Below are 26,562 nucleotides of genomic sequence, written 5' to 3' on the forward strand. Positions count from 1 at the left end.
TGAAGCCCGTGTCTCCCCTGTTCCCTCCGACCGCGGTCGGGAGGCTGAAGCAGGAAAAGCCAACACTAGGATCAGCAGTGATTCATGGAGAGACCTTCGTCTGGTCAGATAACATTACTGCCAAGCAGGTGAAATATAGAGTGATATTGTGGATTTAGCTGACGTGTGTCGCCTCACTGTTGTGATCGATGCTCGTTAATGTCTATTTGGAGCGAGCACAAGCGCGAACCCGATGCTGACTTTCGTCGACTTAACGGCCACAGGTGTCGCTGTTAACAAGCATTTCTGAAAGTTACAAACAGTCCCTTTAATTTGATTTCAATTTTTAATGTTGAAGTTGTTTTCTCTAGTGACCTTAATGAGTGTGTCTATAAGCACATCTACTTAAAAATTGGTTTATAAACTATTGTAATTACGAACTGTAAATTGCATGTCTGAAAACAACCTTGAAAAAAAAGGGAAAAAATAAAGTATAAAAAAAATAAAAGTAAAAGTCTCACTGCCGAATGTGGCATTTTTCAGTGTAAATACAATTATTTAATGTGGAATCTGAGCTAAATGGTACTTGTAACACATGTAAGGCTTTAGCTATGTTGGTCTACACTTCAGGTGGATCTTAACCTGTTAAATGTAGATCGGTCTTCAGATACATCATGTTCAAGTATTACATAATAGTCACATAAAAGAAACACATTAAATTGGATGCTTTTATTTTGAAAGAAAACCTGCTGATTTCCGGTGTTATTCTGGTCGTATTGTCTCTGGCTTCTCAGAGCTGTATGCACTGACCTGGAAATTAATTTCTATTTTTGTATGAACTTCAATTTTGTTTTTGCTTTTGATATGGATATCGATTCTGAGATTTATTTATTTATTTGACAGTGACAATATATGTAGGCATTATTACACTTAATTAAAGTGCAACCGATGCAATGTAGTATATAGGATTTCTATCAGACCATGTCCCTGGATAGGCTTGTATTTGATGTGGGCTTAAAGTTCCTGTGTTCACCACTCATAACTAATAATATGTGGCAAAAGGTTTTTAAAAATGTTACTGGAAAATATTTGTAATTATGTCAGGAAATATGTGTGTATTAATATAGCTTCAATCTATGGTATCTGGAATTTCTAAAATATAATTGGACTACTTCGGAAAATGACTAAGAACATTTCCAAGTAGGCCTACTGTACTTAAGGCTACAATTTTGAGGTGTTGGTACTTAACATGATTATTTCCATTTTATGCAACTTTATACTTAGTTACTCCTCTACATTTCAAAATATAAATATTGTACATTTTTATTCCATTACTTTTATGTGACACCTATAGTTACTAGTTACTTTGTGGATTAAGATGTTAACGTACATTCAAAACATGATCAGTTTATAAAATGCAATGCATTGTTATATCTTAAACTACCCTATGTTCATAAGAATCCAATAAAATAATACATTTTGAATGCAGGACTTTTTTTTATACTTTATTTTTATTGTTTTTCCATCACAGAAAGACAACATACACATAGAACATTAAAACAAAACAAAAAAACATGAAAGGATATAGATTGCCCTGTCTCTACAAAGTTTTCTTATTGCTATGACATATTCAATGGTTCATTCCCTCATCTTCAAGATCCGTGGATGACAAGATGCATCTGATTTTTGCAATGTTTCTTATCTGGAGAAAGCAGATCTGGACAAGTTTAGTAAAAGTCATATTCTGGTCAAAGATGATACCAAGATTTTTTAGCTGTAGGACTGATATTGGATTGAAGTGGGCCAATAAACTGATGAACTGCTGTAGCAAAATTGTCTGGTCCTATTAAAAGAATGTCTGTTTTATCAGGGTTGAAGTGGAGAAAGTTGAAGAAGAAGAAGAAGAAGAAGATATAAACAACACAATGGAGGTTGTAAAATAGGCGTTGGTGTAATGGATACCAAACTTGTGACCTTAGTGATGCTGAGTGAATGAACCTTTAGATGATGGTTCTATGAATGTCATTTACAATCTCCACAGGTTGTCCGGTAAGAACATGAATATGATGACGATGTATCAATTAGTCCAGGTCACACACACTCTCTTTGAGATACCACTCATTTATTGATTGAAGATGGTTTTTAAATCCTTTTGTGAATAGTGTGGATAGTGGTTACTAAATACAGAAAATAAAATAGAAAACATGAGCAGGTATTAGTAACATGAAGTAATAATAAACAAACAGTATTGTATGAAATACAATGCAAGCTAAACAGTTTAAACGGGAGTAAAAAGGAGGAGAACACAGCCTTCTCAACTATAAGGGAGCGTCAACAAATAACAGACTCAGGCTCTCATGCAGTTCAGTGAGCAGAGTGCACACAGAGGGTGATATGATGAATTGTGCGACGGTCCCTTAATGACGCCCGCATATGCCCGTTCACTGCGCTGCTCTCTCTTACAGTTTTTCTCGATTGTTTACACACATTTTCTGAAAGCATGCCTCATACTCTCAGAACTCTACACACAAATCAAAAAACACACACACAATGGGCAAAACCCCTCAATTCTCCTGCAAAATGAAACTTTACATTCAAAACAATGTTATTTCTTCTCAAAATGGTATTTTGTTTTCAAATGACACACACAAACCATCATATGAATAGACATTTATAAGAACCAGTTGAACACTGATGTGCTCAATGTAAAACACTATGATGAATGGAAAACACTTCTCCATTCATCATGATGACTTAGGCCTTTTTTTTGTTCAGTGTTACACTTACTACAGACAGTACATACATAAGTGTGTTGTAAAATATTTTAGAATATTGTTTTTATACTCAGAACACACAAATACACGGTAACAAATATATTTTATTTTCCCCACAAAAACAATGTACACAGTGTACATCCCAACCAACACAAAGTTGCACATACAGTGGTCTACATACAAAACAACAGAAGAATTTACTGTATACAGTTACAATAAAAAAAAACGAGAAAAAAAACTATGCTGCATCCTCTCTTCTGTTTCGGTCTGGCCACAGCACCTCATCCACATCACAAGCAATGTTTGCCCTGGCCAAGCAGCGGGGGAAATATCGCTTAGCATGTCAAATCCAGCCATGAAAAGCATCAACTGATTGCTAATTGTAACACTGTGTGACAGGTGTTTGCCCATGTGATGAGTCAGTGTGCATAGTAGGGCAATTGACTTTAGAATTTTGAATAACAGTGTGTTCCTTGTGAAAACGAGATTTTCTTCATGAAAATTGTGCCAAATGCAGAGAATTGTGTGTAGTGTTTTGAAAAAAGTGTGTTTTAGAACTGCAACTTGAGTGTAAAGCAGGAATTGTGCTTGTAGTTTAGCAGAATTGGTTCAGGGGGTTGGTGCATGAGTTACATGTTGTGGTCATTGTGTGTCAAGTACCAGTATTTGTGTGTAAACAATTGAGAAAAACTGTAAATGATGTTGACACAGAAACACACAACTTATCATTCAAACTCTTATAGACAAACGAGTATGAGTATTATGACATGATACAGGTGACTTTAGAATTATTATAACGATGCAGTTACTAAACAATAGACAACTATAACAAATACTCACTTTCTCATGGACGCACAGGAAAGACCATATCAATAATAAATAGAAAAGAGTCCGGAAAGGTGCAACACTGATACTGAGCTGAGTTGGAGGACAAATGAGGCTTGCGATCTGCGCAGAAGGTGATTTGAATAACAGCACTATCTGATCATGTGAAGACCGGTCATGCGCCAAGCCACAGGCTATTGGTCCGTGCATGTGATCAATGCACGGGCTGGTGAGGGGATGCTTTTGGGTTAAACTGCTGCACCTTCTGAACAGAGTTCTATAGATGACCTGTGGAGGGCAGCAGCGCGCCGTTGTGGCGTCGAGTCTGCCGCTAATTCAACTGCCGAAGAAGAAGCAGAAGAAGAAGAAGGAGAGTGAACAGTGAATAACGGCCTGACGCAGTTAGTTGAATTATAGGAAACACCTCGACGTTAGTAATGGTTAACTGTTACGGACTTTGGATGCTGCCGTCCACGCCGGAGGTCTGTGTTTTGAAACCCGGTAACTGCTCCGTTAGCTGCTCAAATCACTGTTGTTTTTATGTGTTATTAAGAGGAATGACACCACTTCTCCTGTAAAGCTCACTCGATGAACATGAACTCCATGTTTTGAGCATTTTTAAACAACACAAACAGTTATTTTTAAAGTCATGGCGACCGACTTTGTAAAGACTTTTGTCCAGATGTGTAAATATCTGCAGGATCCGCGCCATGTAGCGAGGTTTCAAAACGCATGCGGCGTTAAAGGGACATTTCCGGTTAGGCCGACGACGAAGCCGGAGAAGAGCGGAGGAGAGCCGGAGCCGGAGTATCCCGGACTGAGGAAGAGGGTGCAGCCGAGCTCGGATGTTAGTGTTGGTAATGGAGCAGCCGGGGATGGGAGCACATCGCAGGTTAACGGGATGCAGGAGGACATCACCGGTGCAGCAGCAGCTGATGTCGCCGCCGACACCGCTAGAGCAAAACCCCTCCGGAGAAACTCCCTGACCGGAGACGTGGGTCAAGAGTTCCTGATCCACAACAAGTTCCTCTTCTACCTGTTCACGTTTGGCACCGAGCTGGGCAACGAGATGTTCTTCATCGTCTTCTTCCCGTTCCTCTTCTGGAACATCGACGCCCTGGTCAGCCGGAGACTCATCGTGGTCTGGGCCTGGAACCTCTTCGTGGGACAGTCCACCAAGGACATGGTCCGCTGGTCCCGGCCAGCCTCCCCTCCCGTGGTGAAGGTGGAGGTCTTCTACAACTCCGAGTACAGCATGCCGTCTACGCACGCCATGACGGGGACAGCCATACCCTTCTGTCTCTTCATGCTGACTTATGGACGGTGGCAGGTGAGCACATTGTTTTAAACGCACAGAGCCCCTGAAAGGCAAGGCAGCTTTATTTGAGCACATTTCAGCAACAGGGCAATTCAAAGCGCTTTTACATAAACATTCAAGAACATTGCGACAAAGTGCAAAAGAACATTAAGACATAATTAAAACAGTTATGAAAACATTAAAGATTGGAAAATAAAAAGAAGCTAAAAATAAAAGCTAGGATAGAAGCTAAAATAGAATATAACACACAAGAGTAAAAGCTGTAGTGCAGTATAAGATCATTATCTGGTTTAATAAAAGGCAGCAAACAGGAAAGTTTTAAGCTTTGATTTAAAAGAACTCAGAGTTGGAGCGGTCCTGCAGGTTTAGTTCTGACTCTGGGGACACTAAGCAGACCTGATCCAGATGACCTGAGAGGTCTGGATGGTTCATTACATAGCAGAAGATCAGAAATGTACTTTTGGCCCTAAACCATGTAGTGCTTTGTAAACCAGCAGCAGTATTTTTAAATCAATTCTCTGAGACAGGGAGCCAGTGTAGAGACCTCAGAACTGGACTGATATGATCCACTTTCTTGGTCTTAGTGAGGACTCTAGCAGCAGCAGGTTCTGAATCAGCTGCAGCTGTCTGATCCATTTTTTTAGGAAGACCAGTAAAGACGCTGTTACAGTAGTCAAGTCGGCTGAAGATAAATGCATGGACTAATTTTTCCAAATCCTGCTGAGACATCAGTCCTCTAATTCTTGCTATTCTTCAGGTGATAGTAGGCTGTCTTTGTAATTGTCAAATACAGGTGAAAACAAAGTGTTTCAATGCAGTTGCTGCAACCAGAGGCTGTGCAGTGTATAAGTACAACCTCACAGAGCTCATCAGGGCTGCAACTAATGATTATTTTCATTGTCAATTAACCTGTTGATCTTTTTCTTGATTAATCGATCAGTTGTTTGGTCTATAAAATGTCAGAAAATGTCGATCAATGTTTCTCAAAGCCCAAGATGATGTCCTCAAATGTCTTGTTTTGTCCACAACTCAAAGATATTCAGTTTACTTTCACAGAGGAGTAAAGAAACCAGCAAATATTCACATTTAAGAAGCTGGAATCAGAGAACTTTTTCCTTTTTTTCCCTTAAAAAATTACTCAAACCTATTAATTGATTATCAAAATAGTTGGCGATTAATTTAATAGTTGAAAACTAATTGATTAATCGGTTAATCGTTGCAGCGTTAGAGCCGATAGCATGCAAACAAAGCGTTTCAGTGCAGTTGCTGCAACCAGAGGCTGTGCAGTGTGTATGTGGAAATGTGCAGCTTGTGTGCAGAAGTAGACATGCCCAAGGCTGGGTTGCCAACAAGGGCAAAGGGGACAACTACCTCAGGGGCTCCTAAAGGCAACATGTTCACAGTTTGGCAAGTAGTTTGTTATAATTTGATAAATTGGAAAGTTTAGAGCTGAAATTATTTAGTTGATTAATTGATTAATTGATTTACAGAAACTGTTTTGATAACCAATTACTCATTTTTCAATCCAAAACACGCAAGACGCATTGCTTTCTGCTTTTCTTTGTCTACTATTATATGATACCAAATCAATATCTTTAGGATTTGGACTCCTGCTTGGACAAAACAACAATCAATTTGAATATGTCAACTTGGGATTTGAGAAATTGTGTTGTTGGAAAAATAATCTTACGTTGCTTGGAGTACTGAAACACAATATAAACAACAGGATGTCCTTCAGGAAATTGTTCAGCCGAGTTGGTAAGCCACCCAGACCCTTGTTCATTTCCTATCCTATCAAATTCGACCGCCTAAACAATAATCACACTCATAAAATACATGGATAGCACCTCTGCTCCTCTTCTCTGAAGATAAGTGTTTTAATTCCTAAAATGTGAAAATATTTTATTATGTTAGCGCCACCTTGGAAACCATTAGCTGAAATGGTGAGGTGTCTCCTCCATTATTAACCATTATGTCCTGTCTTGTATGGCCTTTTCAGTTTTTATTATGCTTACATGGCGCTTATTCATGTTTAATTACACACAGTAACCAAGACACTGCACACCAGGGGAGTATTCCAGCTCATCTAATGGGTACATTATGTTAAATGCAACAGGATATATACACAATGCACAGACAGTGAGAGGAAATGGGGGGTTAAAAAGGGCCCATAACTCATTTGTAGCCCCGCTACAGTGTTAACCCAGCTCTGAGGTAATACACAGTGTGGAACTGGTGTTATTATTACAGACAAGACAACTAGGCTGCAAACTTATTCATCTAAATGAACAAATATCTCAATGCTACACCAGTGTTATTCTCCTTCTTCACGTTACATTAGAATTCAGTGTTCTAGCCCTGATCCACAGGATATGATTATGTTTTGATAACCCGCAGGGATGTTAGGGAAGTCCCAAACATTCAGTGAGCCATAGTTTCAAATGTTGAGAACTTTGCAATCTCTTTTCACATCATACTTCTTTCAGTGTATGTGTTTGTTTCAGGTCAAATCTAAATTAAAGGACCAGAGTTTAAGAAACGCACACGGCACCTGACTTAATAACTTATTAAAAGCTCCACATGACATTTTTCTCCACGGCCCCCCCACTGCAAAGCAGGGCTAGTGGGTCATTCTGGCCAAAAGAACAAACTGCCTTTTTAAATAGCTGTTAATCCTTGTTGCACAGACCACAAACATTCCTCTGTTTAAACAGGCGGTTAACAAATGACAGGGCGTGTCACAGGTGTGCCGGTGAGGAGTCAAAAGGTATCTTTTTAGATAAACAAAGACTCACTGTTCTACATTGTGAGACACACAGACAGAGAGAAGGAACTGGTGAATGTGATTCAAGGGAAGTGAAAGTATCAAATTCAGTTTCAATAAACCTTTTGATCTAATGGACAGCAGTGCAAATGAACAGAGTAAGACAGTCAAGGTTGAAAGAACACGTGTTCCTGTGAGAGTCTTTTCTGGTTAAGATGAAGGACAGAGAATTGGGATTGGAGAGGGTTACTTTACTGCTGGGATGTTAAGAGAGAGATTAGATCAGCCGGATCAGAGAGGTCAAAGCAATAGAAGTTTCCCACCTAATGATAGGGCTGTTAATTCCATGAGTAAAGCCAAAGAAAAACTTGGCTGATGTTGGGTTTGTGTGCCCTCTGCACTCTCTGCTCTAAGATCATTTGTGAGGCAAGAACCTCCTCTCCAGTCTTTTGAGTTGCTGTCATTAATAACCTTAGTTTCTTCAAAAGTTGAACACTAAACCTAAAATGATTCACTCAGGGATTTGAATTGGATAAAATTCTATCAAATCCCAACCTTAAAATCCCACCAAGAGTTCAGGCAGTTTGCCAAACTGCCTGAACTCTTGGTGTCGTCAAGTTCACTGACAGTTCAGGTTACAAAAGGTTACAAAAGATAAGATGCAGTCCATAAACCGCTTCCAGGAAATGGAGGAAGATTCAACGTGTTAGGTTAGCCCCTTTACTTTTACCTCTAGCGTCACCATGAAGTTGACATTTGTGGTTTTGTAAAAATGTCTCAACAACTATTGGATGGATTGCCATTTAATTTGCTACAGATGTGCATGCCACCTCAGGATGAACTGATGAACTGTAATCACTTTGGTGATCCTGTACCGTTTTATCTGGAGCCATCATCAGGTCAAACTTTTGAATTGGTCCAATTAATACTTTGGTTAACTAATAACATTCCCATCAGCTTCAGCTGCACTTTGTGTTTAGTGCTAATTAACAAATGTCAGCATGCTAACATGCTAAATTTAGATGGTGCACATGGTAAACATTATACCAGCTTAACAGCAGCATGTTAACATTGTCATTGGGAGCATTTTAGCATGCTGACACTAGCATTCATCTCAAAGCACCACCGTGCCTAAGTACAACCTCACAGAGCCGATTAGGGCTGCAACTAATGATTATTTTCATTGACAGTTAAACTGTTTTAGTGGGCTAACTGGGTTCGTGAGCCCACTGAAGAAGCTCTTTAAACTGTGATCTGTATTTTTTGTATTTTTTGATGGTTCATCTTCAGCCACCTTTCTAATATTAATGTTGTTGTTTCTTATTCCATGTTTTTATGCTCTCTCTCCTAGTACCCCTTCCTCTTTGGCTTTTCTGTGGCTCTCAGCTGGAGTGTCCTGGTCTGTGTAAGCAGAGTCTACATGGGAATGCATTCTGTTCTGGTAAGTATATTTAATAAATAATATGAAATAAATAATCCCTCTCTGAAATATGAATTAACTAGAGAATATAAAGTGATGCTGCTCCACCTGGACACTTTGCCTCCACTGACACCTATAGTCCAGAATGGTAACTCAATGAGGTCTAACTCAGCTTGGTCAAAAATGTTCTCTTTACAAATAACCTGTGCATATTTTACATTTCTGTAGGTGGACAGGTTATTTCTTTTTTTTAATACATATTCTAAAATAAATGCATGCGATGTCTCAGGAACACCTTGAGGGAATTTCTTTAAATTTGGCACAAACGTCCACTAGGACTCAAGGATGAACTGATTAGATTTTGGTGGTCGAAGGTCACTATGACCTCACGTCCGTCCCATTCTTGTGAACACGATATCTCAGGAACACCTGGAGGGAATTGTATTACATCTGGCACAGACGTCCACTTGGACTAAAGGATGAACTGATTAGAAATTGGTGGTAAAAGGTCAAGGTCACTGTGGCCTCACAAAACATGTTTTAGGCCATACCTCAAGAATTCATATGCTAATTATGACAATTTCACACAAATGTCTAATAGGATTAAATGATGAAGTGATGACATTTTTGGAGAGACATGGATGTAAACTGCAACTTGACTAGTTGGCAGAGGCATACAACCAAACGGAAACATTAAGCAGAGCCAATAAACAAATCAAAGCCAGTAGATAAGGTTAGATTAGATTTGGTGGCCGCGTAGATATTGTTTATGTCTGCTGTACAACAGTAACCCCTGTTTATAAGTCAGCAGCTCACCTGATTTCTTTTGTTTATTTGATGATAAATAAACTGATGCTAAAAGAGCTCGGACTCTTTGTGCATTACTGATGTAAAGAATGTCCAAATATATTTAGATTGTAACTTCTCATCTTAAGTCTGCCAATCATAAATGGGCTTTATAAGTATTTTTGTAGAGTGCAAATATGAGTAAAACATATTGGCTTTCATAGGGAATACGCATGGCTTACAATGATTTATGCCCCTGTGTTGCAGGAGGTAATCACTGGCTTCCTGTACACCCTGCTTATTTTAGCCTGTTTCCAGCCAATTTTGGACAAGATCGACAGCTTCTACATGATGAACCGCTTCGCTCCACTCGTGATTATCGTGTCACATGTGAGCCTAGGACTTGTGGCTTTCTCTCTGGATTCCTGGAGCACCTCTCGGGGCGATACAGCTCAGGCTCTGGGCACCGGGGCGGGAGCCGCCATCGCTACCCATGTAAACTATCAGCTGGGGCTGATGCTGGATCCACCACTGTCCTCACTTCCTCTAACTTTACCACCGATCAGCACTAGTTTGGTGGTTCTCTCTCTGCTGCGCTTCGTCATCGGAGTCGGCGTCATCCTCGTCACGAGAATGGTTATGAAAGCAGTGACTATTCCGTTCTTGTGTCGACTGTTCGGGCTGCCGTCAGATGATGTGAGACAGGCGAGGCAGCACATGAAAGTAGAGCTGCCGTACCGTTACATCGTCTACAGCGTCGTTGGTTTTAGTTGTGTCTGTGTGTCGCCTCTCCTCTTTAGGATCTTAAACCTTGCCTGAGTGTTGTGTGTAAACTGTCATTTACTGCTGACATATTCACCTACATGGTGAAGGCAAAGAGCACTTGAAAACACGCTGCTAAGGCTCTGTTTCTGCACCACAGAAACTGCTTTAAAGAATAAATATGGTGATATTCTGTATTTTTCGTATTGTCGGTATTCCTCTGTGACATAGAGCTCCATCGTTGTCTAAAAAAAATATTACAAACACATCAATGAGTCACACTGTTGCACTGGGTGACATGTTCCTTCATGATGAACATGGGCACTGTAGTTTATACTGAGTTGATCCCACACACACCATTCTCACACTGTAAATGCACCAAAAGTGTATCAATCCGCAGCTGAAAATAGTCCACAACAAATACAGTATTTACTCCTGTTTGACTGTCAATTGCCTGGGAAATAATTTAGCCTTTAAAAAAAAAAAAAGAAAGTATTTATTTGTGACCCATTTTAAAAGATTTACATCGTCAGGAGGAACCAACGGGCTTCGGGGCCCAGAGCCACAGACTGGAGGAAGTTGGAAAGTATTAAGAGACGGACCAAAGCAGTGTTGGTTTTGGCCTTTTTCTTGGGATTTGTTGACAATGACAACAATATAGAACATCACCAGCCTTATCCTTTTAAGATCCACTTGTATCAGATGTACTGTAACGATGCTTGCATTCAATAATGAATAATGGAATCTGTTGTACATTTACATCATTGATCAAAATAAATAATAACATGTTATTGGAGAATCCCATGCTCTTAAGAATAAACCAAACCATGAATCAGTAACGTGTGAAGTCACTTCACTTCTCATTAGTTGCTGTGCTTACATCAAATCAGCCTGGAAGCAGCAAAATACTAGAAGTATTTAAGCTCACAAAGTGTCTGGTTAGTTACACAATATCTATTTAAATCTGAAAGACTGGAAGAGCAGGTCTGTTGTATCAAGAGTTTTCTACATTTATCATAGTCGGCATTATCTCATCTCCTCCTTTTTGTACATGTCTGTGCTTGTTTCAAAAACATTTGTAATTTTGGTCCAAGTGTGAGTTAAGTGCTCTGAATAATCATTTGAAAACATCTAAATAAAATAACAGATATTTTTGATAAAGTATTTTGCCATCGTAACTAACTTGAGCTTAATTGTTGCTCTAGAAAAAAAAAAATCAATATAATGTATATTATTCATACTTGATTTCTAAGAATATATATTTAGGCGGCATTTCAAACTACGGTATATAAAAACACTGATCCTAGCACTTGTTTGAATGTTTTAATTGCTTATTTGCTGTTGTAATGTCCCAGTAATGATTTGCTCTAATATTCATGCCTGAGCATTTATACCTTTTAAGTACTCGTGAAATATGTATAGGCCTATTATTAACATCCATTCCCACATCTTTTTTTTTTCTGTTATGCAAGGACTGTATCCTTTGGAGAAAAAAAATATGGAAACAACAAGGAGAATAAAATATTCCAAAAAAGAAAAGAAAAACATTTTGAATGCGTTTTATTTTCAGGATTGCTCGAAAAGAGTCTTTCTTGCAAGGAACAATCACTCAATCAGTGCATGTGAGATTTTAGACTAGTGTGTATTCTGCTTTTGAGTACTGTGAAAATGGATGTTATATATACAGATAATGTCAGTTTCATTAACAGCAGTCAGTTTGCTGACATGAGATTTTCTCTAAAACAATATCAGATCTGAAGAAATCAATAATTACAAATAAATGTAACAGGAACTTTGAAAGTTGGCCTACTAACAAGATGATAATAGAAAATGTCAAGTACTGGTTATGTCATATTTGATAAACATTTGTTTCAGCGAGGCAATTCAACACAAAGAACACAAATCCAGAATAACTGCATTTTTGTTTTGTCAGCAGTGAGGGAAGGCATGCAGTATAAGCAGTGTAGTGTCATGTGTTCTACTTCCTGCGTCGAAATAGCTCAGTGGGTTCATGCTTAACCTTTGACCAACAGAGATAAAGTATTAGGTCTTTATCTGATTTGTAACCAAAGCGTACATCCAGCCCAATCAGTGGTCTCCTTTGAGCTGCTCTCATATCATCTCGAACTCTGGGTGATGGCTGTTTTTAGCATCTAAATCAAAAGAATGCAGAGGTCAGCACGTGGCCTGACTGTTGTGCAAGCTTTCACCATTATGCATTTAGCAGCTAATGAAAGATTTAAGCTGTTGATGTCAGTATTTCAAATAATACTCAGCAAAAATTTAACTAAGCATAACTGAACAACTTTTTCCATAATGGAATTTTTTTTTTTTTTACATAGTTGTTTTTAATGAGGTATTATTCAAGCTCTATTTTAAAGCCTTTCAAGTATCTTCAAGCTCTCTGGGCTACACCCAGGTACCCACAACCATTAATAGCCTCTTTTTATAGGCCAATGCCCACTTTTTGTTGGTTTTTAACACAGTGGTTGTCCAGATGTGGCTCCTATTACCTTAGAAATAATAGCCACATGACACAGTAACAGACTATAAATACTTTTATTATATACTATAAGTCCTTAATATCTGGTAACAGTAATTTCTGGGTTTTAAGAGAGATATTATATTTCTGCAGCTTTTCAGGCATATATCTTTGTCACTAATAGTTTTGTAATAAGCTTGTAAAATCTTTTTTTGTGCCTAGTAGGGAGTTTATGTAGTGTAAAAGTGGCATTTTTGTATTCTTCCTGATTGACCCTGGTATAAAATGCTATGTAACCTTTTAATTTGAAAAATCGGAGCACATTACATCAGAAGTCCAGACTTTTACAGTAATACTCCACACAAATGTAACTAGGCATGGCTGACAACAATTAATTTTTTCCATAATGAATATAATTCAAGCACTAATTTCAAGCCTTTCACCATTACCCACAACCATTAATAGCCTCCTTTTATAGGCCCATGCCCACTTATTTTTGTTTTTTAACACTGTGGTCGTCCAAATGTGGCTCCTATTACTATAGAACTAATAGCCACAGGACACAGTAACAGACTAAACATACTTTATTATAATCCTTAATATCTGGTAACAGTGATTTGGAGGTTTTACAGGAAACGGCATATTATTTGCAGGTATTCAGGCATATATCTACTGTATGTCACTAATGGTTTTGTAATAAGCTTGTAAAAGATTTTCTTCGCTATGTAGGGAGTATATGGAGTGTATGAGCAAAAGTGGTATTTTTGTATTTGACCCTAGTATAAAATCAAGTGCAAAGGAAGATTTATTTTTTATTAGCAAATGGCTTATTTTACAATTCAATTCCAATGTGTATCAATATTTCTTTTGTTATTAAAACAAATATTGAAACCAGAAAAAAATTAATTTAAATAAAATAACATAAGTAATTAATAATTATAGAAAAACATGTGGTAATGATATATTATTGATAATGAACCTATCCTTGTATAAAATATACTTTAACTACATAATAATAATAATAATTATTATTATTATTATTATTATTATTATTACACACATATCTAGGGCATATGCACATTTATAACTGTGAAAGCGTCAGTGGCGATCATAGTTTGAATAAATAATAATAGAAAACAAAACTGCATGAAATCATACTTTAACTACATAACATATTAACATACAATAATAACAATAATTATTGTTATTATTATTATTATTATTATTATATTGAGTAAGTGAAAATATAAAAATATAAGATACATTCAAAATAATGATTGAAATAATAAAGAAAATGATTAGAAAATTAAAAAAACATTAAATAATAAACACACATATCTAGTGCATATGCACGTTTATAACTGTGAAAGCATCAGTGGCGATCATGGTTTGAATAAATAATAATAGAAAACAAAACTGCATCAAATCAAACTTTAACTACATAACAAATTAACATACAATAATATTAATAGTAATAATCATAATTATTATAATTATGATTATTATAATGAGTAAGTGAAAATATAAAAATATAAGTTACATTCAAAATAATAAAGAAAATTATTAGAAAATAAAAAAAACATTAAATAATAAACACACATATCTAGTGCATATGCACGTTTATAACTGTGAAAGCATCAGTGGCGATCATGGTTTGAATAAATAATAATAGAAAACAAAACTGCATCAAATCAAACTTTAACTACATAACAAATTAACATACAATAATATTAATAGTAATAATAATAATTATTATAATTATGATTATTATATTGAGTAAGTGAAAATATAAAAATATAAGATACATTCAAAATAATGATTGAAATAATAAAGAAAATAATTAGAAAATTTAAAAAACATTACATAATAAACACACATATCTAGTGCATATGCACGTTTATAACTGTGAAAGCATCAGTGGCGATCATGGTTTGAATAAATAATAATCGAAAACAAAACTGCATCAAATCAAACTTTAACTACATAACAAATTAACATACAATAATATTAATAGTAATAATAATAATTATTATAATTATGATTATTATATTGAGTAAGTGAAAATATAAAAATATAAGTTACATTCAAAATAATAAAGAAAATTATTAGAAAATAAAAAAAACATTAAATAATAAACACACATATCTAGTGCATATGCACGTTTATAACTGTGAAAGCGTTTGAATAAATAATAATAGTAGAAAACAAAACTGCATAAAATCCCCCCCAAAAGGAACCTTTTATTTTGAAAAACAAATCAGAGCAGTTTACACCGGAAGTCTGGACTTTTATTTTGTACCTACCAAAACCCAAACATCCTCCTCTCTTCAGCAGAGCTCAGTGAAGTAGCAAGCAGGTAGCTAGCAGGTAAACTTAAAGATCGATTACACGATGCTAAAGTTAGAGACATTTAAGCTATTTATTGCAGCCGTGATAAGTAACAAAGCTGGCAACTGTTAGTTAGTTGTTTGTAGGAGTTTGTTATTGTTATTCTCCTCGATAGTCAACAAGCTAACAAAGTGTAGCTTGAACACATGTGAAGTTTTATCTCTCTCAGGTAAACATTAGTTAGCCTCCTGCCTCCTGTGCAGATGCCTCGTTTGGAAAAGACACATGGCAGAGGGACAAAAAGGTAAGGTACTCCTCCAAAGCTGTAGGATTTGACATTTGAGACAATAGTGAAAAATACAACACTGTATTGTGCAGGCTAGTTTAAATGTTGGTGTAAGGAGAAAATGGTTTTGTTTTTAAGATTTATTTTTTATTAGCAAAAGGCTTATTTTACAATTCAATTCCAACATGTTTCAACATTTCTTTTGTTATTAAAACAAATATTGAAACCAGAAAAAAAATAACATAAGTAATGAATAATTATAGGAAAACATGTGGTAATGATATATTATTGATAATGAACCTATCCTTGTATAAAATATACTTTAACTACATAACAATAATAATAATTGTTGTTATTATTATTATAATGAGTAAATGAAAATATAAAAATGTAAGATACATTCAAAAATAATGATTGAAATAATAAAGAAAATGATTAGAAAATTATAAAAAATGAAGAAAACATGTCAAAATAAATAAATAATACATATTGAATAAAATTCATGAATTATTATTATTATTATTTGTATTATTATTATTATGAGTAATTGAAAATATAAAAATATAAGAAAATATGTAAAAAAAAAAAAAACATTTCATGCATGTGACCACAGGATGCAAGTTCATGAGATTCAAGTGTTGCAATTTTTCTAATATAATTTTATTTATATCTCTTGCTGTGCATAATTCAGACTGAAATTAGACTGGAAGTTTGTCCAGAGGCTCTGCGGCATCCAGAAGGTCCTGTTCCCATCATGGACCAGTCAAAGTGCTCTGTTGTTTGGGACGCTGCTGGCTGTCACTCTGACAGGTAACTGCTTGACTCACAATATTTTATTTTTTTTCAACACTGTTTTTATTGTTCTTTTAACAATTGAAACTTGCAAAACACAACTCTCCACATGAGGTCATACAAAGTATAAGAATAATAATTATACAATTGGTAATAAACAATCTGTTATATAATACAAATGTACAGTTCACAGAAGAGTGTATTGCCTTACCAACAGTCTTACCAACAGAAAAAAAGAAATTAATAATTAAATTAAATAAATAATATTATTAAAATGATTAAATACAAAAATAAAATAAATAGAAATAAATAATAATATTAAAAATATTAAATACCAAAATAAAATAAATGAAAATAAATAATCATATTAAAAATATTAGATAAGAAAATGGAAACAAAATAAATAAAATAAAAGAAGTGGGGTGAATGCCTATTACTCTTGTCAGCGAACCAATTGGTGTATCTGCAGAGGGTGTGTCCAAATTCTGTTTCTACAATCAAGTGTGACTAAAGAGTAAGTGGGGAAACTCATAATGAAGATGGTGGTATATTCATATTTGTTAATGTTTCTGATCTGCCTAAAGTAATTTATAAAAAGCGACCATTTTTTGTAAAACTTACCCTCCTGTCTTTTTAATGAGAATTTTATTTTCTCTAAATCCAAATGCGTCATCACTTCTCTCATCCAGTTTGCATGAGTAGGGGCTGCTGCTTGCTTCCAGTTAAGTAGTATTAATCTGCGTGCCAGCAGACTAATAAACGTTATCATATATCATATAATGTTGGACTAGTTTTCCCCACTTTAGGATGTATAACAACAAAAACAGCCGTTAGAGGGTCCAAATCAACATTTCTATTCAATACCTTAGACAAAGATTGAAAAATACTTCTCCAATAGTTCAACAAACTATGACAAAAGTTATTTATTCAAGTGTGATAGCCAAAAGGGGAAAAAAATAGTCACAGTCAGATCAAGCTATCTATAAACTGTAAATGAAATGTCTCTCACATGAAGCCTCATCATGAGACTTACTCACTGCCTGTTGGACAATGCTTTTTGTGGCGTTGTAAACACACACTTCAGATAACACTAGACTGCATACTATGTTTTTTTCCTGCTGACCTTTTGCTCAAAGGTTGCCTAATTCCCCTACGTTATTTTACGAGTCTCTGTTGTCCCAACAATGCGCTAACACATCTCTTTTTTTTCTGCCATCAGAGCAGCTGATCATTTACCAAGTGGGTGTCCTCCCCAGCCACTTCTACAATGTGCTGGCAGACAAAGATTACTCAGGCTTCAAGAGTCTGGTGGGCACAGCTCTGGTGCTCATCTTGATCAACTCCACAGTAAGTTGAAGGAGCTGTGTGGGATGGCACAAGTTGACCTTCCTACTGATAACAGTTGCCTAAAAGTACCAAAAGAGTTGCAATTTTGCTTTGTGGAATTTGGACTTTTGACAGTTTTCTTCATGGCAATGTGTTTTGTTTTATTTGTGTTACATGCAATATGCCTCCAAGCACTAGGTGCTGTTTGGTTCAAGGCCACAGGAAATTTGAGCAACATGCCAGTTATTGCAGGTGTAACTGATTGGGAAAGAAGCAAGCAGTTTTTGACTGTGTATTGACTAACATCATGTGCTGTATTTGTTTAATTTGGAGCTCAAACTTATTGGAAGTGATGGAAACGGATTATGGACACTGTTGGTAAAATAAACGTCATGATAAATTATAAAATATTCATAACTATGTATATTGTTTTTCTGAGCACACAGCAGCCAGTAGCGGCTTAAGTATAGGACTTATAGTCACTACAGTGTGTGCAAATGCTCTACGTCTCTCTTATAATTTTCCTTTGTGCCCAGCTCTGCTTCTGATTGGTCTGCAAACTTAGGGGGTTGTTAAAAGTGTCAGTACTTTTTTAAAACAATAGTCAATCCATCATCACAGATTTCCACTCCACTCCACATAGTTTATTGATATAAAGTTTTATTCTTTATCAAGCCCTCTCCTTGAAAATTCTCAATTTACTGTAGGCACTTGTTTGTGTGTAAACTGTATATCATGAACAGTAACTTATTTCTTAAATATGAGCATGGATTTATTTATCAACGGAATATTACACCACATCCATGAAAGTTAATTTGTTATTGTGCATAGCAGTGCCACGGTAACAGTCAGGCAAAGGATTTATTGTTTGTGATTAGAGTACAACATTACTATTTTCATAATTGGGACAAATCCTATGTTCCCAATAGTGTGCATTATCTGCATGGATACACATTTAGATGTGTGCTGAAACTAAATAATCAGGTACATTGTTTGTTATTGTATGACATCATGTTTGATTTTGGATTGCTGTTATAATAGACAACTTTACAAGGTCAGGACAGCCTGACATGTTTATTTTACGTCATGATGGATTTTGAACCTGAGAAATTGCAAGCGGTAGCAGGCCTTTTCCTAAATATGAGGAATCATATGACATTTAGTCTCATAGAGATTGTCATATAGTTCCCGTTTATTGTCTCTGTGTTACTTTACTCTCTAACAGACAGTTTCTTTCTCTCTCTGTGTTCCTCTCTCTCTCTCCCAGTTGAAAAGTATCGACCAGTACATTTGCAATCAGATGTATCTTAGCTGGAGGAGGACGCTAACTGAGAGCCTCCATACGTCCTACTTCCAGGGCCGAGTCTATTATACACTCAATGTACTCCGAGAGGATATAGACAACCCGTAAGCTTTAATGGTTTTCCTCTTTGTCGTCTTATCTAGTGCTTTTAGACATAAATGCAATTCAATTCATCAACATTCATCAACAAACAAATCATCTGAATGTTTTTATGTATGAGATCACGTGGCTGTTAGGAAAAGAGGAATCATTTAATTGGTTTGTTTTTGTATCTTTCTGTGTAACTTGCAGAGACCAGCGAATCAGTCAGGATGCAGAGAGGTTGTGCAAGCAGATGAGCACCATGGCTAGTCGTTTGATTGTATCACCGTTCACACTGGCTTACTACACCTACCACTGCTTTTATAGGTGAGTTTGTAGAGCACCGTGGCAACTGTAGTACATCACACTCTTTAACACATTTAACACCTACTCTGAAGTTCAGAATTATCAGAGACATACATTGTGCTCTGTTAAGGTATCACATAAGGTTATTACAGCAACATATGTCAATATTTGTGCTTGAGAGAGGCATATTTACATAAAAAAAAGACTGAGAGAAAAATTAGAAAGTTGTCAAAAAATAAAGACTTCCCTGTTTATATATGATTTTGTATCATATCTACATAGGGAGCAGGTCCTGGGAGTAGCCCAGAACGGACAAACCAAACACAGACTCTAGAGAGAGTCTTTCATGTTTTTACGTTACCTGAAGACCACCCTAGTTCTCCGACACGCTTGTGAATCTGCGGTAAAATGAGCCGCAAAACCATGGTACCGCTATCCGCCGTCTGACTTCCTTTGCTCCTAAAGTAGTGTTATTATGGTATGGATGGCCTCTGAGTGAGATGAACGGCATCACCACGGTTTTGCACTCGGCGGCTCACGTTACCGCAGTCTTGGAAAGGGAAGACTCAGTGGAGGGGTACTCAGTAGGTTACAATCTGCAACCACACCACTAGATGCCACCAAATCCTACACACTGTCCCTTTTAATGCCTTATGTTAAGCACTCTGAATTACCTTTGTGTATGGAAAAGAGGTATATAAATAAAGTTGCTTTGCTTTGCAGCACCGGCTGGATCGGTCCTGTGAGCATCTTCGGCTACTTTGTGATCGGGACCACTGCCAATAAAATACTCATGGGGCCGATTGTGTCGACTCTGTATGAGCAAGAAAAACTGGAGGGGGACTTCAGGTAAGTTCAGCGTTATGTCGGTCATGGTGTATCAAGTGGCAAACACACAAGTGTCTGTGCCAATATGAATGTGTGCTGACAGTCAAACAGAGCAGGATTGACCTAAAAGTGGTTGGGTATTTTTGCCAGTGCTTTCAGTGTCCATTTCTATGGTCCTTTGTTAAGAGGAAGTGTCTGTGGACTTTGGCCCAGTGCCTTTTGCCTTTTAGGAAATAACACCGGATAGGCGTCAGCTATGAAAGAGGAATTGTAATTTAATCTGTCACAAGTTAAAACGATGTGATTTTGTGCTCACAGGGTGACAGTTGAATGAAAATTGTGTTATATCTTAACGTTTGTTGAAAGTGAAAACAATTTTTTTTCAGAGATATCTTTTTGTATCTTCAGATTCAAGCACATGCAGATCCGTGTCAATGCAGAGTCTGCTGCTTTTTACAGGTGAGGCACAAACACACGATTTATTTAACAGGGCCAACCTTTTCTCATTTATTTTACGGTGCCTTGTGCATGTATCATACCTGAAAGAGATTGCTGAAATGGAAATAAAGATGTCACATTTACCGAAAGTACTGACAAACTTACATAGAAAGTATGGTGTACTTTTTCTATAATAAAAAAACATTCAGTATCTGACACTATCTGAATTGTTCTGACACATCAAATCACACCGATCACAGAGATAAAGCAGGTCGCTGCTGTCTGTGTGTTTTTTAGAGCTGGTAAAGTTGAGCACACGAGGACCGACCGCAGATTGCAGGCTCTGTTACAAACTCAGAAGAGTCTAATAAACAAAGAGCTCTGGCTTTATAGTAAGAACACTCTACACACTCCCAACTCACCGACTCATATCTTTCATCGATTGCTTTGATTAAACCCGTTAACCTCTGACCTCTTCTCTCTCAGTCGGGGTAAACACCTTTGACTACCTCGGAGGTTTCCTCAGCTACATTATAATCGCCATTCCCATCTTCACCGGTATCTATGATGGTCTCACTCCCGGCGAGCTCAGTGGACTCATCAGTAAGGTACGCATGTTTTATGCAAGAGGGTTTGAAAGGTTTGCCATCACACAATAGCTGACTGAATGTGAATGTGTTGCTAATTTAACCACTAGGTGGCAGCAAAGGCTTTCTCTCCTGATAAAACGTTCATGCTGAGCTTGAATGCATGGTCCTAGACTAAAGAGTTCTCACATCTAAATATCTAAAGGAGTATTATTGTAGCTTCAGAACTGTCTCAACCACATGTAGACAAGCACATTTAGGTATTACCACCAGCCAGTATTGAATTCCTCTTTTCATGTTGTCGTCCAATGGGCCTCGTCGTTACTTCCTTTTGTTCTTCTTTTAATAATCTCGTCTCTTATTTACTCTCTGCTCTGGTTTCTCCCTCTCCTTGTTCATATTCAGAATGCCTTTGTGTGCATCTACTTGATAAATGGCTTCACGCAGCTAATAGACCTGTCAACCACTCTGTCAGACGTGGCTGGATACACCCACAGGTATCACACTGCATACTTACATTCACTTCCTGGAGGACAGATGATGACAGCAGTGTTTGTGCATGCCATCCACCTTCCTATCACTGTATCTGTGTGTGTGTGTGTGTTGTGGTCAGGATTGGGGAGCTGAGGGAGGTGATGGATGACATCCTACGCAAGCAGTGCGACTATGACCCTGCGTCAGGGGAAAGCTATGACTTTGACAGGTTTGTGTGAGCACTTTTACATTAATCTCTGCTGTAATATAGTGCAGTTAAAGATTCAAGCAACAGACTGCATGTTAAAGGGTTTGAGGGTAAACTTTGATATTTTTCAACCTATTTTCCCAAGTTTTTGTGTCTTGGTGACTAATGGGAACAACAAGTTTTGAAATTGGTCCAGTATTGAGGGAAAGTGCTGTAACCGGCAGCCACTACATGAGCTACGAGGGCAAGTGAGCAGCGTCAGTGTTACTTAACGTCCACTAAAAGTGCTTGTTTTTGCCACTGACAGGCTCAGATTGTTATTATAAGAGTCTCGTTGTGAAATCTGAATATCCGTATACTCTGGCTCAGATAAGTACAGGCAGCCATCGAATTCAAAGACCTCATCCACATTGTGGAAATCATCTAAATATTCAGCCATGACATTGAGCTACACTTTCTGTACTCCAACACAACAAACTCTGCCCGGCTGGCACTCACGTTTCCACCATGGATGTATTCCACTATTCCACCGTTGTCTTCTGGCAACACGTCACCTCGAGAGATTTCAGAACGAGACTTCTCCTTGAGCGAGACTCTTTCCATGATGTCAGACACTTATAATAACAATCAGAGCCTGTCATGGCAAAAACAAGCACTTTTAGGTGACGTAAATGACGGTCTTCCCTGATAGCACCATATTGCAGCCCGTGAAGCTGCCGTCTACAGCGCTCTCCCTCAATACTGGACCAATTTCACAAATTGTTGTCCCTAAAAACATGGGAAAATAGAATTAAAAAAAATACCGGTTACCCTTTAAGAGAGTGCACACGTGGTTAAATTAGATTAAATTAAAAGACAAGTCAAAGAGCAAAGAAGTTGGCAAAAAATGAATTTAAAGTGCTCATAACAAAGGCTTTTATCCTCCATATGTTCTTTTGTTTTTTATTTGATTTCTCCACACAGTGACTTCAACGTCCACGCGGGGCCTGCTGACACTGCCTTCATCCTGGACCATCTTTCATACAAATCCCCATACTCAGACAAGCTGCTGGTGGAGGATCTGAGTCTGAAAATCAGCCAGGGAACACATCTACTGGTGGTGGGGAACACAGGCACCGGCAAGACGTCACTACTGAGGGTCCTCAACCGACTCTGGGAGGCGGACAGCGGTGAGAGAGCAGTGAGACTGTGGCTGTTGTCTGAGGAAATATTGCACGAGTCAAAAGGTTGCAAAAAAGCTTTGTGATATCTGCACACATTAGTAGTGTCATGACAACTGTCTCCCGTCTCCATCAGGTTTTGTCCAGATGACCACGTGTTTCGGGCCCAGAGGAACTCTCTTCCTGCCACAGAAACCTTACCTGACTGATGGCACACTGCGTGAACAGGTCGCTGTCTCGTCTTTTATGTTGTTTCTCTATAGAGCCTCTGTTTTGTTAAAAAATAGATGTGTAGATGCGTGTTTTAGGTTTACCAAAAATAACTAACTTAACTGGAACTCTCTTCTCCAACAGGTGATCTACCCATTGAAGGATATTTACCCTGCATCAGGTATGAAGGTGTCACTCTGACTGAACTATATATTAATCATCGCAACATTCAACATCAACATTAAATAAATGCACATAGGTAAACGTGTGTCATTTTGACATTTTAATACATTAAAAGTCAAGGAAACGGCTCATTTAATACTACAATAATAATACCATTAAATCCATAGATCAGTGTTGTATAAAGATGTATGTGTGTATGTACAATATGTATATTTATATCAATCTGAACTTGGTTTTATTTATTACTTAGTGTTGATACTGCCTCCTGGAAGGACTGAAATAATTGGTCATCTGAGTTTGTGATATTCATATTGTTATTTTTTCAGGGTCAGTGGACGATGACAGAATTATACAATTCCTTGAACTAGCTGGAGTGGTGAGTGACTTTATCCCACAGTACATTCCTTTTAAAATAAAATCTTTAATTTGTTTTGCTAAATTGCTTATTCATCTTGAATATTTCACTAAACAAGTTTTAACATACACTGATCCTGAATCAAACTTCTATCTGTGCTCCAGTCCAGTCTCCTGAAGCGTACAGGTGGGCTGGATGAAAAGGTGGACTGGAACTGGTAAGAGAGATACAAGAGGAAGAAACACAATGACAAATGTGTTTATAACTTCTTCAAATGTGCCACAAAATGATGTAGATCTCTGAACTAGTTTTTCTCTGCAGGTATGATGTTCTGTCTCCAGGTGAAATGCAGCGTCTCTGCTTTGCTCGTCTCTTCTACCTGCAACCCAAATATGCAGGTGGGTTGTTCTGGATTTCTGAAATGTATTCATTAAAGCATCCGAGGAATCAAGACTTTAAGTGATTCTGACAGAGCAGTTTCAGGGGAGCCTCGCCCACTGTCTTTGATTTGACACCTACATTTCAGATTTAGCATATGCATGTTTTCATCCTGTCCTCTTTGTTAGAGGTGACCAGAGCTTTCTTAAACTACAGTTTGTTAGTTTTTTTTACATTTATTTTCTTTGCAGTGTTGGATGAAGCCACCAGTGCTCTGACGGAGGAGGCAGAAGCACAGCTGTACCGAACCTGTAAACAGCTCGGCATGACTTTGGTCAGTCTGGGACACCGCAGCAGCCTGGAGAAGGTAAACTGAACACACATGTATCCTGTCCAGAGGCCTGTACTACGAAGCAGGATTTGGGGTTAGCGAGGTACCTTCAGGTTTAACCCTGGGTTTTCAGTCCTACAGCAGTGGTTCACTTCTAACACTGGCTCTAGAGAGCCTTTTGCGTTTTTACGTCACCTGAAGGTCACCGTAGTTCTCCGACACGCTGATGAAACTGCAGTAACGTGAGCCTCAGAGTGCAAAACCGTGGTACCGCCAGCCGCCGTCTGACTTCCGTTGTTCCTGAAGTAGTTTTATGGTAAGGATGGCCTCTGAACAAGGAGAACAGCTTTACTTACCACGGTTTTGCACTCGGCGGCTCACGTTACCAGTCTTGGAAATGGAGTGAGCGGAGGGGTACTCAGTTAGCTGCAATCTGAAACCTCACCACTAGATGCCGCCAAATCATACACACTGTACTTTTATCAATTAGATCATACATTACTCAGTCCTCCTCTAAACTGTTTAAAGTTGTTGGTTTTTTTTGTCAGTCCATGATTATTCGGTTTCAATATGTACATTTTCTTACATTTTAGCACTTACCTCATCTCGCTTTTTTCTAATATCTGTCTAAATGTTCGAAGGATATTAACTCTGTCTTTCTGTTTGTCATAGTACCATGATGTCCAGTTGAAACTGTGTGGAGGAGGCCTGTGGGAGTTAACCAAGTTAAAAGGAGGCAGCCTCACAGAAGAAGACCCGTGACTGCAGGGTCATCAGTTTGAAATCCTGGACCTGCAGGACAGAAAACCCTCCTGAATTCCTCAGTGAGTAACACTCCAGTGCTCTTAAAATCCCAGTTCCTCCAGTTGAGGTGGACAACTGCACTCATCCAGTTTGTATGTATTCATGCAACATTGAGGCAGAGCGCAACCAAACTGTTCTGGATCCAAAGACATTGCGAAACGAATAGTTTGGATGGCTCTGCAATCGTTAAGAGTAAATTCACCTGTCATGACAACAAATCAGGAAAGAAAAGGGACCCTTTTGACCTTTTTGGATTCTTGTGTGCCTTTACATTTGTTTATTGTATTATGTTTACAATCATTCCATTCATTCTTATTTTGTAACAAACACTATTTTCTCAGGTCTCTGTAAGTCCTATGAAGAGAAAGTACATCTGTAGATTATACATAGGTTTTGGGGCTTTTCACATGACGCGTCTAAAACGCCAGCCGTGCCGCTTTCGTCCTTTTATCCAAGGTGCACGTATACATGTAAAAACGTAGTCACTTTAACTTCTCCTCCATATATCAACCGTAGACCGAGATTTCTGGAAAAGGAGATATCTGCCGGCTTTGATTGGTTGTTCCTCGTCACATGACATGCTGTGTTCCAAAAGTTTAACGATTTTTATCTCGGACAGGTCGCTCTCGAGCTCACCTTTTGTACGTCTACATTGACAATGAATTTAATGGCGCAAAAAACGCGGCATGTGAACTGCCCCATAAAGAGTTGTTTACCTAATTTCATAAAATTGTCAATATGTACAATAAAAAAGAAAAGAAAAAATTGGCCTTTATAATTATTTTTGATACAAATGGACCAGTCTGGTTGAGTGAAATAGAGAGTAACGTGCAAGCATCACTTTTATATTCCTCTTTAGATGAGAATGTTTTCAGGAAACACATCGTCAAGGTTGTTGTTTACTACAGAGCTCACGGTGACCTTGGATGATCTCTTGAACTGCTGCAGGATCATCCAGCGTGCTGAGGTCACCCAACCCGTTCAAGTCTCGCTCCACCACTTTCCGCAGCACCCGCCGCATTATCTTACCTGAGCGCGTCTTTGGCAGCCGCTGGACGAACTGTGAAAAATGAC

The 26,562-nt window shown here is 37.8% G+C and overlaps 3 protein-coding genes across 9 annotated transcripts in view; 2 read left to right on the plus strand and 1 right to left on the minus strand.

Annotated features, from left to right (window-relative positions):
- Positions 1-3,895: 3,895 nt before the first annotated feature.
- LOC119477123 (sphingosine-1-phosphate phosphatase 1-like) lies at positions 3,896-12,173 on the plus strand. Its single transcript, XM_037751002.1, has 3 exons — positions 3,896-4,908; positions 9,012-9,101; positions 10,134-12,173. The coding sequence occupies exons 1-3, from the start codon at positions 4,228-4,230 to the stop codon at positions 10,683-10,685; spliced, it is 1,323 nt and encodes a 440-aa protein (XP_037606930.1). The 5' UTR covers positions 3,896-4,227; the 3' UTR covers positions 10,686-12,173.
- A 3,232-nt stretch (positions 12,174-15,405) lies between these two features.
- Positions 15,406-26,253, plus strand: abcd4 (ATP-binding cassette, sub-family D (ALD), member 4). Of its 2 annotated transcripts, XM_037751179.1 has the most exons (20): positions 15,406-15,477; positions 15,668-15,742; positions 16,416-16,534; positions 17,736-17,863; positions 19,110-19,249; positions 19,437-19,553; positions 20,256-20,381; positions 20,769-20,819; positions 21,096-21,190; positions 21,285-21,406; positions 21,791-21,882; positions 21,999-22,088; positions 23,031-23,236; positions 23,364-23,455; positions 23,582-23,618; positions 23,947-23,996; positions 24,140-24,192; positions 24,297-24,373; positions 24,605-24,720; positions 25,357-26,253. In XM_037751179.1, the coding sequence occupies exons 2-20, from the start codon at positions 15,702-15,704 to the stop codon at positions 25,444-25,446; spliced, it is 1,842 nt and encodes a 613-aa protein (XP_037607107.1). In that variant the 5' UTR covers positions 15,406-15,477; positions 15,668-15,701; the 3' UTR covers positions 25,447-26,253. The 2 variants fall into 2 exon arrangements, with proteins under 2 accessions (XP_037607107.1, XP_037607106.1); XM_037751178.1 differs by having other exon boundaries at positions 15,437-15,742.
- Positions 25,760-26,562, minus strand: part of LOC119477212 (acetyl-coenzyme A synthetase 2-like, mitochondrial) — a 41,138-nt gene continuing 40,335 nt past the window's right edge. For all 6 annotated transcript variants that reach the window (XM_037751175.1, XM_037751177.1, XM_037751172.1 and 3 more), the window contains one exon: positions 25,760-26,548. In XM_037751175.1, coding sequence (XP_037607103.1) covers positions 26,375-26,548 — 174 coding nt within the window. In that variant the 3' untranslated portion in view covers positions 25,760-26,374. The remainder of the gene's footprint in view (positions 26,549-26,562) is intronic.

This window comes from Sebastes umbrosus, chromosome 18 (assembly GCF_015220745.1).
Source record: "Sebastes umbrosus isolate fSebUmb1 chromosome 18, fSebUmb1.pri, whole genome shotgun sequence".
Lineage (NCBI taxonomy): Eukaryota > Metazoa > Chordata > Actinopteri > Perciformes > Sebastidae > Sebastes > Sebastes umbrosus.

What these genes read in the sequence shown, in the direction of transcription:
- LOC119477123 (XM_037751002.1), top strand. Translation starts at nt 4,228, where the DNA reads ATGGCGACCGACTTTGTAAAGACTTTTGTCCAGATGTGTAAATATCTG. An exon ending in TGACTTATGGACGGTGGCAG is followed by an intron (nt 4,909 to 9,011) that starts GTGAGCACATTG and finishes TCTCTCTCCTAG; the next exon opens with TACCCCTTCCTCTTTGGCTT. An exon ending in TGGGAATGCATTCTGTTCTG is followed by an intron (nt 9,102 to 10,133) that starts GTAAGTATATTT and finishes CCTGTGTTGCAG; the next exon opens with GAGGTAATCACTGGCTTCCT.
- abcd4 (XM_037751179.1), top strand. Translation starts at nt 15,702, where the DNA reads ATGCCTCGTTTGGAAAAGACACATGGCAGAGGGACAAAAAG. An exon ending in GAAAGCTATGACTTTGACAG is followed by an intron (nt 22,089 to 23,030) that starts GTTTGTGTGAGC and finishes TTCTCCACACAG; the next exon opens with TGACTTCAACGTCCACGCGG. An exon ending in GGATATTTACCCTGCATCAG is followed by an intron (nt 23,619 to 23,946) that starts GTATGAAGGTGT and finishes TTATTTTTTCAG; the next exon opens with GGTCAGTGGACGATGACAGA.